Source organism: Lissotriton helveticus, chromosome 12 (assembly GCF_964261635.1).
Source record: "Lissotriton helveticus chromosome 12, aLisHel1.1, whole genome shotgun sequence".
Lineage (NCBI taxonomy): Eukaryota > Metazoa > Chordata > Amphibia > Caudata > Salamandridae > Lissotriton > Lissotriton helveticus.
Genome location: NC_136073.1, coordinates 818,482,677 through 818,499,800, shown reverse-complemented (window position 1 = coordinate 818,499,800; position 17,124 = coordinate 818,482,677). Strand labels below are relative to the sequence as shown.

The following is a 17,124-nucleotide window of genomic DNA, read 5'->3' as shown; positions in this document are numbered from 1 at the left end:
TTTGTTGTGTTTGATATGCTATGCTATATGTTTTGCCATGTTTTGTTATGCCATGTTTTGTTATGCCATGTTTTGTTATGCCATGTTTTGTTATGCCATGTTTTGTTATGCCATGTTTTGTTATGCCATGTTTTGTTATGCCATGTTTTGTTATGCCATGTTTTGTTAGGCTATGTTTTGTTAGGCTATGTTTTGTTTTGCTATCCTATGCTTTGTTTTGTTATGCTATGCTCTGTTTAGTTTTGCTATCCTATGCTATGTTGTGTTTTGTTATGCTATGTTGTGTTTTGTTATGCTATGCTATGTTGTGTTTTGTTATGCTATGTTGTGTTTTGTTATGCTATGCTATGTTGTGTTGTGTTATGCTATGCTAGGTTTTGTTATGCTAGGTTTTGTTATGCTATGCTATGTTTTGTTATGCTATTCTATGCTTTGTTATGCTTTGTTATGCTATGCTATGTTTTGCTATGCTATGCTTTGTTTTGCTATGCTATGTTTTGTTGTGTTTGATATGCTATGTTTTGCTATGCTATTGTATGTTTTGCTATGCCATGTTTTGTTATGCCATGTTTTGTTATGTCATGTTTTGTTAGGCTATGTTTTGTTAGGCTATGTTTTGTTTTGCTATCCTATGCTTTGTTTTGTTATGCTATGCTCTGTTTAGTTTTGCTATCCTATGCTATGTTGTGTTTTGTTATGCTATGCTATGTTGCGTTTTGTTATGCTATGCTATGTTGTGTTTTGTTATGCTATGTTGTGTTTTGTTATGCTATGCTGTGTTTTGTTATGCTATGCTATGTTTTGTTATGCTATGCTATGTTTTGTTGTGTTTTGTTATGCTATTTGTTGTTATGCTATGTTTTGTTGTGCTTTATTACGCTATGCTTGGTTATGCTATGCTTGGTTATGCTGTGCTTGGTTATGCTGTGCTTGGTTATGCTGTGCTTGGTTATGCTGTGCTTGGTTGTGCTGTGCTTGGTTGTGCTGTGCTTGGTTGTGCTGTGCTGTGCTGTGTTTTGCTGTGCTGTGCTTTGCTGTGTTTTGCTGTGTTTTGCTGTGCTGTGTTTTGCTGTGCTGTGCTTTGCTGTGTTTTGCTGTGTTTTGCTGTGCTTTGCTGTGCTGTGCTGTGTTTTGCTGTGCTGTGCTGTGTTTTGCTGTGCTGTGCTGTGTTTTGCTGTGCTGTGCTGTGTTTTGCTGTGCTGTGCTGTGCTGTGTTTTGCTGTGCTGTGCTGGGTTTTGCTGTGCTGTGCTGTGTTTTGCTGTGCTGGGTTTTGTTTTGCTGTGCTGGGTTTTGCTGTGCTGGGTTTTGCTGTGCTGTGCTGGGTTTTGCTGTGCTGTGCTGTGCTGGGTTTTGCTGTGCTGTGTTTTGCTGTGCTGTGCTTTGCTGTGCTGGGTTTTGCTGTGCTGTGCTGGGTTTTGCTGTGCTGGGTTTTGCTGTGCTGTGCTGGGTTTTGCTGTGCTGGGTTTTGTTTTGCTGTGCTGTGTTTTGCTGTGCTGTGTTTTGCTGTGCTGTGTTTTGCTGTGCTGTGTTTTGCTGTGCTGTGTTTTGCTGTGCTGTGTTTTGCTGTGCTGTGTTTTGCTGTGCTGTGTTTTGCTGTGCTGTGCTTTGCTGTGCTGTGCTGTGTTTTGCTGTGCTGTGTTTTGCTGTGCTGTGTTTTGCTGTGCTGTGTTTTGCTGTGCTGTGTTTTGCTGTGCTGTGTTTTGCTGTGCTGTCCTGTGCTGTGCTGTGTTTTGCTGTGCTGTGCTGTGCTGTGCTGTGTTTTGCTGTGCTGTGCTGTGCTTTGCTGTGTTTTGCTGTGCTGTGCTGTGTTTTGCTGTGCTGTGCTGTGTTTTGCTGTGTTTTGCTGTGCTGTGCTGTGTTGTGTTTTGCTGTGCTGTGTTTTGCTGTGCTGTGCTGTGTTTTGCTGTGCTGTGTTGTGTTTTGCTGTGCTGTGCTGTGTTTTGCTGTGCTGTGTTTTGCTGTGCTGTGCTGTGTTTTGCTGTGCTGTGCTGTGTTTTGCTGTGCTGTGCTGTGTTGTGTTGTGTTTTGCTGTGCTGTGTTGTGTTTTGCTGTGCTGTGTTGTGTTTTGCTGTGCTGGTAAGGGTATGTGAGGGTGTGTGTGGGGGGGTGTGAAGGTGAGGGGGTGAGGAGGTGTGTGAGGGTGAGGAGGTGTGTTAGGGGGTGAGGGCGTGAGGGTGAGTGTCTCCAATGAATGTCACTGCTTGGCCTTCTTTGAAAATGTTCAGTGCTGCAAATAGAGCATGCCGCCCTAATTATCACAGCATGAGGCCCCAAAGTGATAATTATCACAGCATGCAGAGAGCCGCCCCACGCTGCTGGAGCACTCAACTGCACATTAATTATAGTTGAGTGCTCCAGCAGCCTGGGGCGCTAGTTGACATGCTGTGATAAGTGGGTCTCATGCTGTGATAATTGTTGAGGAAGTGGAGACTCCTGCTGGGATAATTGGTCTTGTGGCGCCTCAGGAAGTAGAGTTTCATGCTGGGATAATTGGTCTGGCGGGCTTGCAGCGCCTGACGTCCAACAAACGTGCACAAGCTGCTCAACCTTGAAGCACGTTCACAGACCTGGGTCGGCCCGTGCCCAGGTCTGTATCGGGCTCGTTCACAGCTGTTACTCCCTTGACAGGGAGGAAGGTGACTATAGTCTCGCTGGCGGGAGCGCTTCGCGCTCCAACGCCAGCTCGACCTAAAAAATGGCATTTAGGAAAAGCACTGCTCTTTCCCTCACACAATTCAGATACATTTTTTTTTAAAAAGGGAACGTTATAGTTTCATTTTTTAAGGGCAGGTAGTGGTGCTTGGGAACACTGCCTGCCGTTAAAAAATATTTTTAAAGCTGGTCACAAGGGGAAGGGGCCCCCGGAGACCCCTTCCCATTTGCGACTCCATTACCACCCTCTTGAAGAGGGCGGTAAATTGCGAGTGTTACGGGACCGCATTTGCGGTCGCAAAACATTCATACATGGCTAGAGAGTCGCTATTAGGAAGGGAACGCCCCTTCCCAATAGCAAGTCGTAAAACACTATTTGATAGTCGCAATTTTTTGCGACTCGCAAAATAGTATTTGTACATGGCCATGTAGCGTTTGCGCACGCAAACTGGTCTCAAACCCGTTTGCGCACGCAAAAACTGGTCGTACATCTGGCCCTATGTGAAGGGAGATGGGTTCAACTAAGTGATACAGAATTCATACAGTTCTTAATGCAAGGGGAGAAGGGCTGGATGAAAAGACTTATTTTTTGTGTCAGAAGACTTTTCCTAAAATTTTAGAAATAGGTGCAGGTGTTACAGATAACTGATAGTATTGACAGTATGCAGACACACCTCGAAACTCTTGCTAAGGGACTTTTTACCCGCCTCTCTGAAATCTGCTAAATGCAAAAGGAGTGTTAAAGTGCAATCAGTGCCATAGCTTCACCTTGTTTCTGATTTAACGTACTTTTAACAGATGGCACACAATATGGCTCTTAATAATAACAAATCAACTAAATGGATCTGCTTTTTGAGTTAGGCTTCTTATTATCCATCGTATTTATGCCAACCTGGCAGCTTTAAGAGCACATTACATCAACAGGACATGGGCCCTGTAGATGGTATCGGAAGGCACAGTTTGTACGACCGTGTTTGCGCTTAAAGGGATTTGTTTAGAGTTTGAGATACTGCTGCAACAGGTGCTTCCATGTGAAGGTCAGGAACAGATTGACATGATAAAATCAGGGACTAGCCGGTTACAGTTAACGACATAGCTCCATATCTGGAAAAGAACGCAATGTGGATTTTGTAAGGGCAAGATGTAGTTGCTCACAGTTCTGTGGAGCACAGTACAAGTCTAATGGTGTACCAGGAAGGCTAAGGGGTCAAATATGTTGAAGGCAAAAGCTTAAAACATGTTTAAATCACCCACCCTGTGATCACACCAGCTTGCTCACTTTGCACTGCAGAGGCACTACCACGTGGAGTGACCGTAAAAAACGCGCAACCGTTTGTCAACAGACGCAGTGCATGAATATATTTTAAATGCAGAAGGCCAGGATTGTAAAATCAGAGAGAGATGCATCTACTTACAGGATGGTTAGGCCCAATATCCTCCCCAAGCAGTACCATGGATTGCAAGTTACACGCATCAAGAACACGGTCTCAAAGTGCACATGAACAGTTGCGGTTTCAAAAGCATCGTACCAGTTCAGAGGTCCCATAAATAAGAAACCCCAAAGATGTAACCAGCACAATCTTCAGAAGGGAGCATATGAGGCCATGGCTTTAAGTCTGGTCTAAGAAGGAGAAATCCCTCCCAGAAGGTGCAATTGGGAAAGAAGTTTCTGCCCCTATAGGGACTGACTCCTTCATCTGAGGAGCAATCTACGAGCAACAAAACATTCAACTATTAACAAAAATTGGCATAGCCAATAGGTCGCACCTTTGGGACGGTATAAATGTTTAACCAGAGCTATTGGCTTTGCCAATGTCATTAACCTATGTTGTAGAGAAGAGGAATGTGGTTGCTGCGCATCATGTTGAAAAGTTATAATAAAGTGTTGTAAGCTTTATTTTAACCTTACATATAACCAAGCAGACATTATGTAAAAGTGAACGACCCTCTTAAAAAAAGATTTAACATAAAAAATGTATTCTAGATTTTGTCCTTGCAATGCAGGCATCTTCTTCCTGCCTGTTCTAATACTCGTTTGCTATACCTGAATTACAACACGAGCAGCCAACAGACACTAGGGGAGAATCAATAGATGCCAGATTTCGTGGGCAGACTGAGGTGGTGGTGTGCTGGTGTGAAGGTGATGCGGAGTCATGCTGAGGTGGTGGTGCGACACTGGTGCTGAGGTGAGGCTGTGCTGATGCAGTGCTGCGTGATGCTGACTGACACTGAGGTGGTGTTGAGTCATGCTGAGGGGGTGGTAATGCGCTGGTGCTGAATGAAGCGGATTTGGTGTTGCTGCTCTGAGGTAGTGCTGCATTGATGCTGAATTGTTGATGAGGGGAGGATGTGTTGTTGCGAGGTGGGGCTGCGATGGTGGTGGTGTACTGATGCAGAGGGGATGCCGTGCTGCCCTAATGGAAAAGTGGTGCTAAGGTGATGCTGTGGTGGGGCTGGACTGGTGCTGAGTTGGTACACTGATGCAGAGGTGGTGCTGTTGTGGTGTTGAGTGATGCTGAGATGGTGCTGAATGATGCTTTGGTAGCACAGAGTGAAGCTGTGCGAATGTTGAAGTAGTGCTGCGGCAGAAGGTGGGACTGCACTGGTGTAGAGGGGATGTTGCAGTGGTGCGTTAGTGCTGAGGTGATGCTGCGCTGGGGCTAAAGTGTCCAATATGGGGTTGTTCAAAGAGGATCCAAAAAAGCTCGATCCAAACCAGATTTGCAGGATGACCACTGACTAGATAAATTTATTTATTTTATGTAAGAGTATCTTAAATCGATAGCCTGAAATACGGTGTTCGTGAAACAATCTGTGGAGAATTCCCCTGTCAATGTCTTTAAATACAATGACGAGAAACAACTGAGACTACTATATCCAAGGGGAAGCGAACAGGATCAGTTCTATATAAATGATAGATGGTAAGCAATTGAAAACCTCACACTCACATAAGCCCAGAAAAACTTGCTGAAAGCAAAATAATTTTTGGATCTGAAAAAAATCACGTTGTCACTATAGTCTAATTTAAAAAAAATGTTTTTTGTTTTAAAACACAAAACAGACATAAGGAAGGACCATCATAAGTACATTTAGTAATGAAGGAAAAATTGACGTTATTGCAGCAGTCCAACAAATCAGTTACGCAAGTCCGATCAATGTCGGAAGGTCCCTGTACCAGGCCTACCGCTGCAATGCCAAGCCCCCCTCATTTATTAGTCCGCCATGATGGAAGTTCTGGGCTCTAGATCGTCATTCAACACCATATGCAGGTCCACCCTCCCAGTCTAACTACCCCTACCCCCCCCCCCCACCCCTGCTGCCGGCGCTGCAACCAAAAGAGTAAATGCTAGCAAAATATTACCCTAGTGTGCAGAGTGTGTACTTGCTATCACATCAACAATACCTTGAAATATCGTGACTACCACGAAAGTCGGGAATCATCTCACACGCTATCCCCCCATGTCTAGAGGAGATCGTCTATTGGTTCCCATCCTCCGTCAGCGCGCTGGAGTGTGAGTCAGGGTCTAGATCGGATGCCCGTACCTTCATCACCAGCGCCTCCCAAGCCTGTGCCGCCTCTAGCGCCCTGTCATTATGGGATCTATGAGCCTGCTGCAATCTAACCGAACTCTCGCTGCTCGCCCACACAAGCAATGCCGCCTTCCATCTAGCGTAGCTAGGGCCCTTCGCCGCCTTCCAGGGAGTTGTAATCTCCCTCTTCGCCAGAATGAATCCTAGGTCTACAAATTTGCTAGACAACTTATTTTTGCTAGTGTGTGGAAACCAGTGTAACAGGCAAGGCCCCTTATCCAGAGTAATCTGTCGCCCGGTTATTCTACAAAGCAAATCAGTTCTCTTTCCAGTATGTACCCAGCTGCGGACAATTCCACAACATATGGCTCAAGTCCGCACCCTGTAGTCTACACCGGGGGCATAGTGCGGTGTCTACCCGGAAATACTGGTTAATTTTAGCCGGCGTAAGGTATGCCCTGTGGAGTATAAAAAAGTGGATCAACTGGAATCTAGCATTCCTGGTGCTCTTCCATGTTCCTTTAATTATTTGCGACCAGGCAGTGTCGGGTATTTCTTTATCGAAGTCCGTCACCCATTGCTCTCGTACCTTCTGCAACGGGTTCAGCCCCTCTCCCAGCATACATTTATACAAGCATGTAACCGCGTTATACGCGCCCGCTGCCATCACCACATATTGGCACGCTCCACTTGTTGGCGGCTCCGAAAGGCCAGTGCCCCAATGCCTCTAGATAGCGGTGACCAGCGCCGCGTGCATCAGGAAATGGCCGCGCGGGAGACCAAAAGTTTCCTGCAACGTACTATAGGGTACTAACACCCCATCTGCATACAGATCACCCACCATCTGTAGGCCCAGCTCCTCCCATTCCACGAAGGCGGACCAATCCCCACCATGCGGCAATGCTGTGCACATGCCCAGTGGTATTTCTGGAGCAAATGGTCGCTGCACCCCGATTCTATGATGGAATCGTTTCCAACAATACCTCAGGGTACCCTCCACCATCGACAAATCAATAGTCTGAAGTCGCTGCTTTAGGACCACGAAGGACAAAACGTGCCGCGGCACATCTGGTGCAGACTCCCTTTCCGGCCCTCGAAACTCCAATGCCACTGCCTGAGTCAGGTGCTGGAATTGCACAGCTAAGTAGTACAATTCGAAATCTGGGACAGCAAGGCCCCCTTCAGCTCTCGGCCGCATCAGAGTATCCAACGCTACTCTGCGTCTCCCTGCACCCCAGATAAAGCTCCCCACCGCAGAACAGAGTTGTCGAAAAAGAGCAACAGGTATCCGTATTGGCAGGGTCTGGAAGAAATACAAGAGTCGAGGAAACGCCACCATCTTCAGCAGCGCCACGCGACCCGCCACCGACAGTGGCAGAGTCCCCCAGAACCGCATGCCACCCCTCAGGCCCCTCAACGCTCTGCCAATATTGCCTTCAAGGATATCCTCCTGAGCATGGTACACATGTGTCCCTAAATAGGGGAGACACCTAGGTTCCCACGCCAGATCAGGCGGCAGTGTGGGCGGGTCGCATGCTCTGGTCACCGGGAATACGCAAGTCTTCGCCCAGTTAACCCGCAGTCCCGAGATGTCTCCGAAACAACCAAGGAGGGAGCGCGCCCCCTCCAGGGCCTCGTCCGCGTCTCTCAGAAACAACAGGAGGTCGTCCGCATACAGAGATATAGTGCAACTGGTTGTTAAGTCGCAAGCCTTGGAACGCCCCCCCATCCTAGTGCGTGCCGCCAATGGCTCCACCGCAAGGGCGAACAGCAGCTGGGAAAGCGGGCAGCCCTGTCTGGTGCCCCGCCCCACAGGGTAAGAGGAGGAAACAACTCTGCCAACCCGAACCCTAGCGGTCGCCGACGAGTACAATATTTCAGTCCAACTGACATATACGGCTCAGAGTCCGAATGCTTTCATGATTGAGAACAAATAGGGCCATTCCAGGCTGTCAACTGAAAGGACCATCGCCTGCCCTTCCACTCCACAGTCTCCATCCAATATTCCTATCAACCGACGTATGCTGCTGGCGGTGTTGCGAGTCGGGATAAAGCCGGCCTCATCAGAATGAACCAACCCTGTCATAAAGGGGAGGAGTCGAGTGGCCAGTACTCGGCTCAATATCTTATAATCAGTGGTGAGCATAGATAGAGGCCTGTATGCGATTGGATCAGTCGGAGGTTTCCCTGGTTTGAGGAGAGGAACAATAATAGCCTCCCTAGTGGAGGTCGGCAGTACCACCCGCCGTCTAGCCTCCTTGTACATCGCCAGTAGTCTGGGAGCCAGGAGGCCAATATACGTTAGATAGAATTCGATAGGCAGTCCATCGCTTCCCCGAGTTTTGTTGCGGGCCAATTGCTTAATGGCGCAGCGAATTTCGGCTAACGTAACGTCCTGACCGAGGGCCTCCGCTTCCTCCTCCTCAATTGTAGGCAGCTCCAGTTCCTCCAAAAATGCTTGAACGTCCACCTCCCCAGTCTGCAATTGGCTGGTGTAGAGACCCGCATAAAAAGACCGAAATCGGTCATTTATTTGATGTTGTGTATATTCCAAACGTCCCGAGGGCGAGGTTAATGCCAATATAGGTACGCATCTAGGAGCAGGGTCAGCCAGCCAAGCCAGTAGTGTGCCCACCTTATCCCTTTCCACATGTGCACGAGTTGTCACTATAGTCTCATACACTGAAAGGAACTACTTTGTGTGGGGATGAGCTGTCCCATTGCCCCATGCTGTGTGCTGCAGTGGGAGGAATAAGAATCACTACACAGGACCAATGGACGAAGCAAGTTAGCTGAAAAACCTACATGCAAGAATGTTGTATATATAATTTTAGTAAAATCAAAAGGTCTTGGGTAATGTCAGACCTAAGAAGAAGCAGTCATGTGGGTCTTCTCGAAGAGAAGAACATCTGGTATTAGGCGGATAGTTTTGAGACTTCAGTTCCAAATGTCTGGGACGCAGCAAAAGACTGTAATTTACTTTGTCGCCTTGTCAAGACTAATGTGGCAGCACCCGAATACAGAATGTGAAGTAAACCCCTCTGCTGTGAGAGACATCTGCTGCATGTCTACTCATCCAGGTGGACATTTAGCTTTGACATATTTTGGGATACCCATTTACCAATAACCACAATCCTCTTCTCTCTGCTTTAATTCCCAAGGCTTTCAATGCTATAAAACTGTTGATGCTTTGCATGCACCTCAGTCGACATTGAAATGTTAAAGTTTATATCGAGAAATGTAAACAATTGAAATTATGCTGCTTGACGAGATCTTATGACACAACCCTACATTTAAAAACAACGAAAATGGACCACGTTATTTAAACACAAACTATTCATTTGCTGGTTCGAATACCATTGCAATTGAAGATTATTAGATCAACTGCTAAGGACAATTCAAAGTTATGATCAACTCCTTTTCGGTATTGCTACTAATAGTAAAAGTGAAAAAACATGTAGGGGAAGGATAAGATAGCGCAGAATGAATAGTCATTGCAAGGGATTAAAAATAAGCAATTAAAATAAAACAGGAACAATATTTAGATTACACCTCTAGTATGAAGGTTTCTGGTCAGCATCCTACTACTGTGTCAGAACACATACCCGTGGTCTTATCTTTTGGTTTTAGTGTGAGCCCAGATAGGAAAGGGCTGTTAAATAAAAAGTGCACTACGTTGGAGGTGTATGCCGACATCCGCTATATGTAGGGCCACTGTAATTATGTAATGTTGTGGTCGCTGCAATTTCCACATTATTTTGGATTTGCCACATAACCTTTCATCTGCTGCATACTCTCAAGATTTTAATAAAAAGATGGTTAAACGTAGTCATGTTGCAGTGCAGTGGAAAACCCTTCAAAAAGGTTGATTAGTCACCTATCTTTTGCCGGTTATTGGGGGGGTGGGGTGTTAAACTGGTACTAATGAGGTATAACCATGCCCGGTGTTAAACTGTGTAAAATGTAATAAAATAATGAAGCAATACTATCACAGACCATGACGTGTAATTTTTCTTTCATTGCCACATAAGTATTACTGGTTGTTGCCTCACCTGCAAGTCACACACTCACAACGTGCCACCAGTTTTGCTAAGTCAGCTGTCCTCACTGGGCTCAAAGGTCAAAGTCTGTCCACCTCCTCCTTTCCTCGAGCCTAAGAAACTGAAAGGAACACACTTTTCGGGCCTTCAGAATGGCACCCAGGTGTAACCACGCCCAGAACAACCACTCGGCATGAAATTAAGGTGTATGCAAAATATAATCCCAGCAAAACACCTGAGGGGGTGATACCAAATCCTGGGAGTGTTAATCACGCATGGTTCCTGCTTTGACGACATCTGCAACAGCGTGGGAAGATATTTAGAAATGTTCTCAATGCAATACCAACAGCAACCCCAATCAGTCTTGTGTGGGAGGCCAGTCTTTTGGCTTTGCAAATCCTCGTTATGTCATGGTTTTAGCAAAACTCCATCGTGAAGGGGGAAGCTGTAATACATATATCCACTGAAAATACAAAACATTGCAGGGATGATCTAGTAGGGCTCAGATTTCACTCATCCAAAATCAGTTAAATTCAGCAGCTAGTTACCTCAGCTAACTATAAATTACGTCCCGCAATGCACTGCTTATGAAGTCAAATATTACATCATTCATGACACGGCCAGTGACAAAAGGGGGGTGTACTCCAACAACGTCTTAGCAATCCCTTAATGTGGGACTTACAGGAGGTAAAAGGAGGGATAGTTGCCCCCCACGAGCCAAGGGGACTTCATTTCCCAACTACCAGTTTGCCAGGAGGCACTTTTGCAGAGTGGTAGTGAAAGTGGGCGTGCCTCCGACGACTTGAGGCCAGCCCCCCCTTTAATTAGGCGAGGGGGTGCGTGCCCTCCTTCCCTGGCTGATTTGGGGTTCTGGGACCACAGCTCCTGTGGCCATGTCTTTTTTGAATTGGAAGAGGGAGCCACGCGGACCTCCCCCAGGGGCCTGGCCTTTCTGAAAAAAAGTCTTAACTATAACTACCTACTGGTGACCGCTATTAGGATAATATATATAATACATACATATACACACACATATACACTCACATTTTTAGCAAACTTTTCACACATGCCAACACATTCCCAGGTTAAACAGACCACACCCCGTAACACATACTGCATACTGTAGTGCACTTAACCACTCAGCATGTATCACATATTTCACTGAATCACCTCACCGAATATCCGCCTTTACATACTTTACACTGCTCCAATGAAGGAAACACCATCATCAAAAAGGTCTGTCGCCTACAGCGACCCTACCTGCATTGCATTCTTTACAGCTCACATCAGAATGGGCACTTGCATCCTCTACACCTACCTTTATGGTCTCCCCACGAAAGCCCTCCTCATTCTATTATGCATCCAAGGAGCAGCCAGCCCTGATCAAAATGCAAAAATGTTTAACCCCCCCCCCCCCCCCACAAAAAGAAAGAACAGACTTTTACCCTGAAGGCTTGGAGGGAGGGGGGGCTCTAAATCGCTACACAACACCTAGATTAGCTTGCCCCATTAACTCTTCTTCAGACAGTCAAATTCTTTAGGGTCCAAAAACTCACCAAATTGGTGGCAGAAGTAAAATAATTTATTTACGCCTTTTATTTATCGTAGCTTTCAGTCCAAAAACCTCTACCAATGTCACCGGCAAAGCGGTTTTCACCTCCAGACATTTCTTTAAGAAACAAGCATACCAAGGATAACCAGATCTGCCTCACACCAAAAAATAATACCAATTGGACAGACTTCGAACTCATGTCGGAAAAAGAGGTCTTCAACATAATTGCAAGCTTAAAGCCCTCTTCCCACACTATGGACCCCCTCCCATCCACATTTGTAAAACAACTCAATCACATAATTTCCCCTTTTGTGGACAAAAATCATCGACTCCTCTCATGTCAGGCTGTGTACCTGCCTCCCTTCAACTAGGACAAATCACACCCATACTCAAGAAACCAGGAGCCGACCTCAACGATCTCAACAACCACAGACCTATCTCCAACCTCCGGTTCCGAGCTAAAACATTGGAGAAATGCATTTTCCAACAACTCAACAAACACATTGACGATTTCAACCTCCTCAACGCCTTCCAATCGGGATTCAGGAAAGGTTGTAGCACCGAAACAGTGATGCTCAATATTTCTGACGATATCCACAGAGCCTTAGATGAAGGCGAAGCCGGTCTCCGCATCCTTTTTGATCTATCTGCGGCATTCGACACAATAAATCACTTAAAGCTACTTGAGAATTTGAAGAGGCACACCGGCATTAATGGCGTAGTACTAAAATGGTTCTCATCCTTCCTTCAGCACCGTTCGCAACAAATTAAAATCAACTCCGGTCTCTCGAGGCCAACACAAGTCACAATCGGGGTCCCGCAAGGTTCGATATTCTCACCATCCCTCTTCAATCTCTTCTTGGAACCCCTGACAATCATTCTGAAACCAGCAGGAGTTGAAAACCAGCCTACATGCAGATGACACACAAATGTACTATCAAATCAAATCTCCCAGTGACATCTGTCACCTCAATGTCACACTAACCAAGATCCAATCTTGGTTCAACGCAAACCACTTAAAGCTGAACCCAGACAAAACAGGTCTAATTCTATTCTCTCCAAAAAGCAACCACTGACCAATCCAAGACTGGCTCAAGAATCTTGATGCCCTAAACTGCTCCCCGTCCTATCCGACTCAGTTACATCAGTAGGCATAACCCTGGACAAGAACTTATCAATGAAGGACCACATCAAAAACTCTGCAAAAGGTGCGCTTTACTCACTAAAACACCTCAAGAAAAATAAACCTTTCATTCCCCAAGATGATCTAAAGACAATAGTACAATCCCTGGTCATCTCCTAACTGGACTATGGGAACGCCATCCTAACAGGGACACCGAAAGCTCACCTAGCCCCACTAAGGTCAGTCCTCAACATGGCAGTTCGACTCATTACTGGTGTAAAAAGATTTGATCACATCACACCAGCTCTCAACTCCCTCAACTGGCTTCCCATGGAAGTTAGATGTATGTACCAACTGGCATGCATCACACACAAAACCCTTAACTCACCTTCCCCCAACTACCTAAACAGCAAACTGGTAAAAGCAGGAAAATCCAGAACTCTGAGAAGCTCCAACTCACTTCTTCTCATCCATCCGAAAGTGAAAAGGAAAACCACTCAATGCCGAACCTTCTCTGGTAATGTACCGAGGGGGTGGAACTCACTCCCTAGAGACCTCAGATGGAACCCCTCCTTCGCCTGCTTCAAAAGGGACTTGAAACACCATTTCCTCAACAAATTCTTGACCAACTAAGTCTAACTAACCTAGACTCTGATAACCTAGTTGACTCCACCCTCACTTGACCATCAAGGATAGGTGGTTACTGGACTGTGCCGACCACCTGCTTTATTTTGTCTCCCTCCACCGCACGGTTTGCCTAATTATTATGTGTTTGTCTATATCTTTGCTTCCTCAATCTTGCTTGGTAATGCAACCTTTATCTCATGTGTATATGTAAAGCGCTCTGATACCCACGGGTCAAGTTAGCGTTATATAAAACTTTTAAAATAAAAATAAAATGCAATTCAATTCTGGTTTAGAAAAGCCTAAAACGCAGCGACTAAAACTTACAATCGGTTATTTAAGAGTTTGTCAACCCGGAACCACACTGGAACAGTAACTATTTAACCTTACCCATTTAAGTTCATGTATTTCTGAGGACATATCCTCGAGGGTCTCCGGATATGGAAACGTGTTCCAATAAGGCACTATGCATCATCCGGCTGGATGAGTATCATGGACCCTGAAGATGGATGGCCGGAATGTATCTGCCAACAAACAGTAGCCAGGTGGCAAATATCATGGAAGAGTGTACTAAAACTGCCAAAGTAATGCAAATATAAGCACTGTACCCGATCCAAAAAATAAAAATAAGAAACGCGTCTATTGCAAGTCAGAGCAGAATCCAAACAAACATTGTTTTAACAAATTCCGGAAAAAACAAAAGCTGTGCTCAAGTAACCATAAGTACGATATTAAAATGTTTTATTTTAATACCAGTGTGCTGGGTGAGGTGGTCCAAAAATCCTCGCCCAAATAGGAATTACACTGCGGCTTGTGACAAGCTAAAATGAAGTTCTAACTTTACGAGGGTGCAAAACTACCCTGTTGTCATTTTCAAGTCACTTGTTATAATCAGACGACCAGCTAACAGTTAAATACAGTGAATGTTTTAGAACTGACAGAAGATCAAATGAGAAAAGAGAAATAAACAGGCTAATCTGCCGGAACGGCTTCATTGGTGCCCACGCTCTTGAGTTTTATACCTGCCGCTTGACTACAAGAACTTTGCATCTTAATGAATTTCCTGGCATAGCGTACATTAGCAACATCAATGCTTTTAGGCACTGTCGAAAGCAAAGAGATTTGCTCAAAATCACACAACATGGTCAATCTAAAAAGTCTGTTCAAACCAAGTTTCCCAATGCAGAAATCTGCCAATAGAGCACATCTCTTGTTGACAATCCTCACATTCCGTGACCGGGTAAAACGATACACCAAAGAATACGTAGAATTGTTCAGGTGTTTGGACGTTCTAACTCCTTCATTAGTCTGCGGTTCCACGAGGTATATATATATATATATATATATATATATATATACACTTGTAATTGCGTTTTAATATGTTTGATTACATCCTCTGGCATGGTCATATAAACTTCGCACTTAAACCGACTTAAGTTTTGCTTCCAATGAAAATAGTTCGTTCGTTTAGGTAACAGTGAAGTGTTTGGAAGAGTTAGTGAGCCCACCGCCCTTCAAACTTTAAGAAAAACAATTGGGACAAAGCACCGGGCTTTTCTGTTCAGGTACACCACGATTGGGTGCTACAAACAGGGTAATCATTAAAATATTACCACCCCGAAGTACAAGCAAAACTGAACACATGCTTCTTTCTCAACAGCAACCCTAGTATACTCCAATTTCCACTTTCAACCCTCCCTGCGGGGGTTATCCTGCCCTCGCCCCCCCAACCCATTTCAAGATAGCCCCTCCATACCCGGGCTGGTGCTGCTCCCGGGCTCCAAGGCGGTCGCCATCTTCAGGGTTGCGGCTCCCTCGCTGTAGGCTCCTTAGGGGGACCACCAGTCCAGAATTTTCTTTGCCAGTCCGTTATTCGAGACGGAAACCCGCTGCCTTGTTTTGCTGCTCCTATAACGTACGTCTTTTGTCCAACTACGGCGAGAAGGGCCTGAGCTGTGGCACCCAAGTGTCGAAAACCAACTAGGGAGACAGACACATAGCCCACTAGCGGGGCCGAATGTCTGGCCGCTTACGATAGGTTAGAGAAATCTTTGTCCTGGGATTGGTTCGTAAACTCTTATTATTAGCTGATTGGCTGAATATATTTAGAAGGACTTGGATTGGTTTGGGTGATCTTGTACATTTTGTTAATTGTTGCGGAGTGATCGGAAAACTGTTCCCGGTCGGTGATTGGATGGAGCAACAGTAGCTAGTTTTAATTGGTTGTGAGGCAATATAGACTCTAACATTTCTGACACCTCTTGTTGCTGCTGCTGGTCCCCATTGCTTCGGAGCAGGCTCTTGGGAAAATAAAGATGCCGACTCTTCCTCGGCGACTTTCTTGTGGGAGGAATTTAACGGGTATGGATCTGACCACGTGCCTATTTGATAGCCCAAACAGCACCCCAAATGACGTGAATACTCTGAAAAACTTGGATGACTTATGAATCAATTTGCTCTGCTAAATTGACTCGTCAGTATGGATTTCCAATTAAATTACTGTGGCGCGATCTGCCACTCGAGAGCCACCCGGACTGTACTCTGTCATCACACGTCATTTCCTGCTCACTTCCGCCCGCCGTTTCGGAGATTGCTCATTTGACTTGGGTACATCATGTCTATTTAAACTACTTTTCACCCCCTTATTTTAGGTATAAAATTGCATTTTTGATTAGAACAAATATATATTCACATTACAGATAGACCAGTAGAAGCCGAAGACTAAAATATACACGAATAAAAAGCAAAAGTAGCAAAACAGAAAACTAAATACGCTCTTAGCAATGGACCCAAATGGGATTTGAATTGTGTTGGAGGGGTGAGGCAGGGGAGCCTGCCAGCGAAAGAGGGTGTAGCGTCCTCACCAGCCTGGGTACCCACAAAGGACTACCCCACTCACTGAGCTTAGTAATAAATGTCTCTTAATCTGCGTGTAACTGTAAACTCAACATTCTAAACCAGCCTTCAGTGCATTGTATTGTAATGTTATTACATTTATATAGCGCTTACTACCCATGACGAGGCATCAAAGCACTTTTTTGTCAAGTAGCACGCTACTCCGGAACCCATAAAGGATTGGTGGTGAATCAGTATAGTGAAATATGAAAATGTGAGTGGTGGCAAGGTTTCAGATTGCTATGTGTGACATTTTCATAATTTTTGTGTAATTATGAGTGACATTTCAACGACTATGAGTGACACATTCTCATGAGCAAAATCAAGCGATGAAGTCAAGGGAAACATATAAATATGAGAAATTACACCAATTTGAGCAACGAGAAACTCTAAGAAGTTAACTGGTGCAAAGCACCAGAAAGTTACGCAGCCAGGAAACAAGCATTCTTTAACATTCAAATACTTTGATTCTTTATTATATTTGCTGGGTGATAGCACTAAACAAGTGTTTACTTTAAATGAATAGGCTGGTACAGGACACTCTTTCAGGCACTTCTTTATTTGAAGTTCTCAGGTGACTTGGATTGAAACAGGTTGCAGAATAAGACCCTGAGAGTAGAGAAAGTGTGTGGAAACCTGCTAGGGACAGGATGGAAATGTACATGAGAATATAAACTTTCAGCAGGTGGGGAGGGAAAGCAGTAGG

The 17,124-nt window shown here is 45.2% G+C and overlaps 1 protein-coding gene across 2 annotated transcripts in view; it reads right to left on the bottom strand.

Moving 5' to 3' along the window:
* PIP5K1A (phosphatidylinositol-4-phosphate 5-kinase type 1 alpha) overlaps nucleotides 1-15,556 on the bottom strand; it is a 153,472-nt gene extending 137,916 nt beyond the window's left edge. The window contains exon 1 of one of the 2 annotated variants that reach the window (XM_078670106.1): nucleotides 15,280-15,556. In XM_078670106.1, coding sequence (XP_078526232.1) covers nucleotides 15,280-15,319 — 40 coding nt within the window. In that variant the 5' untranslated portion in view covers nucleotides 15,320-15,556. The remainder of the gene's footprint in view (nucleotides 1-15,279) is intronic. The other variant, XM_078670105.1, reaches the window with a different exon arrangement.
* Nucleotides 15,557-17,124: the final 1,568 nt, after the last annotated feature.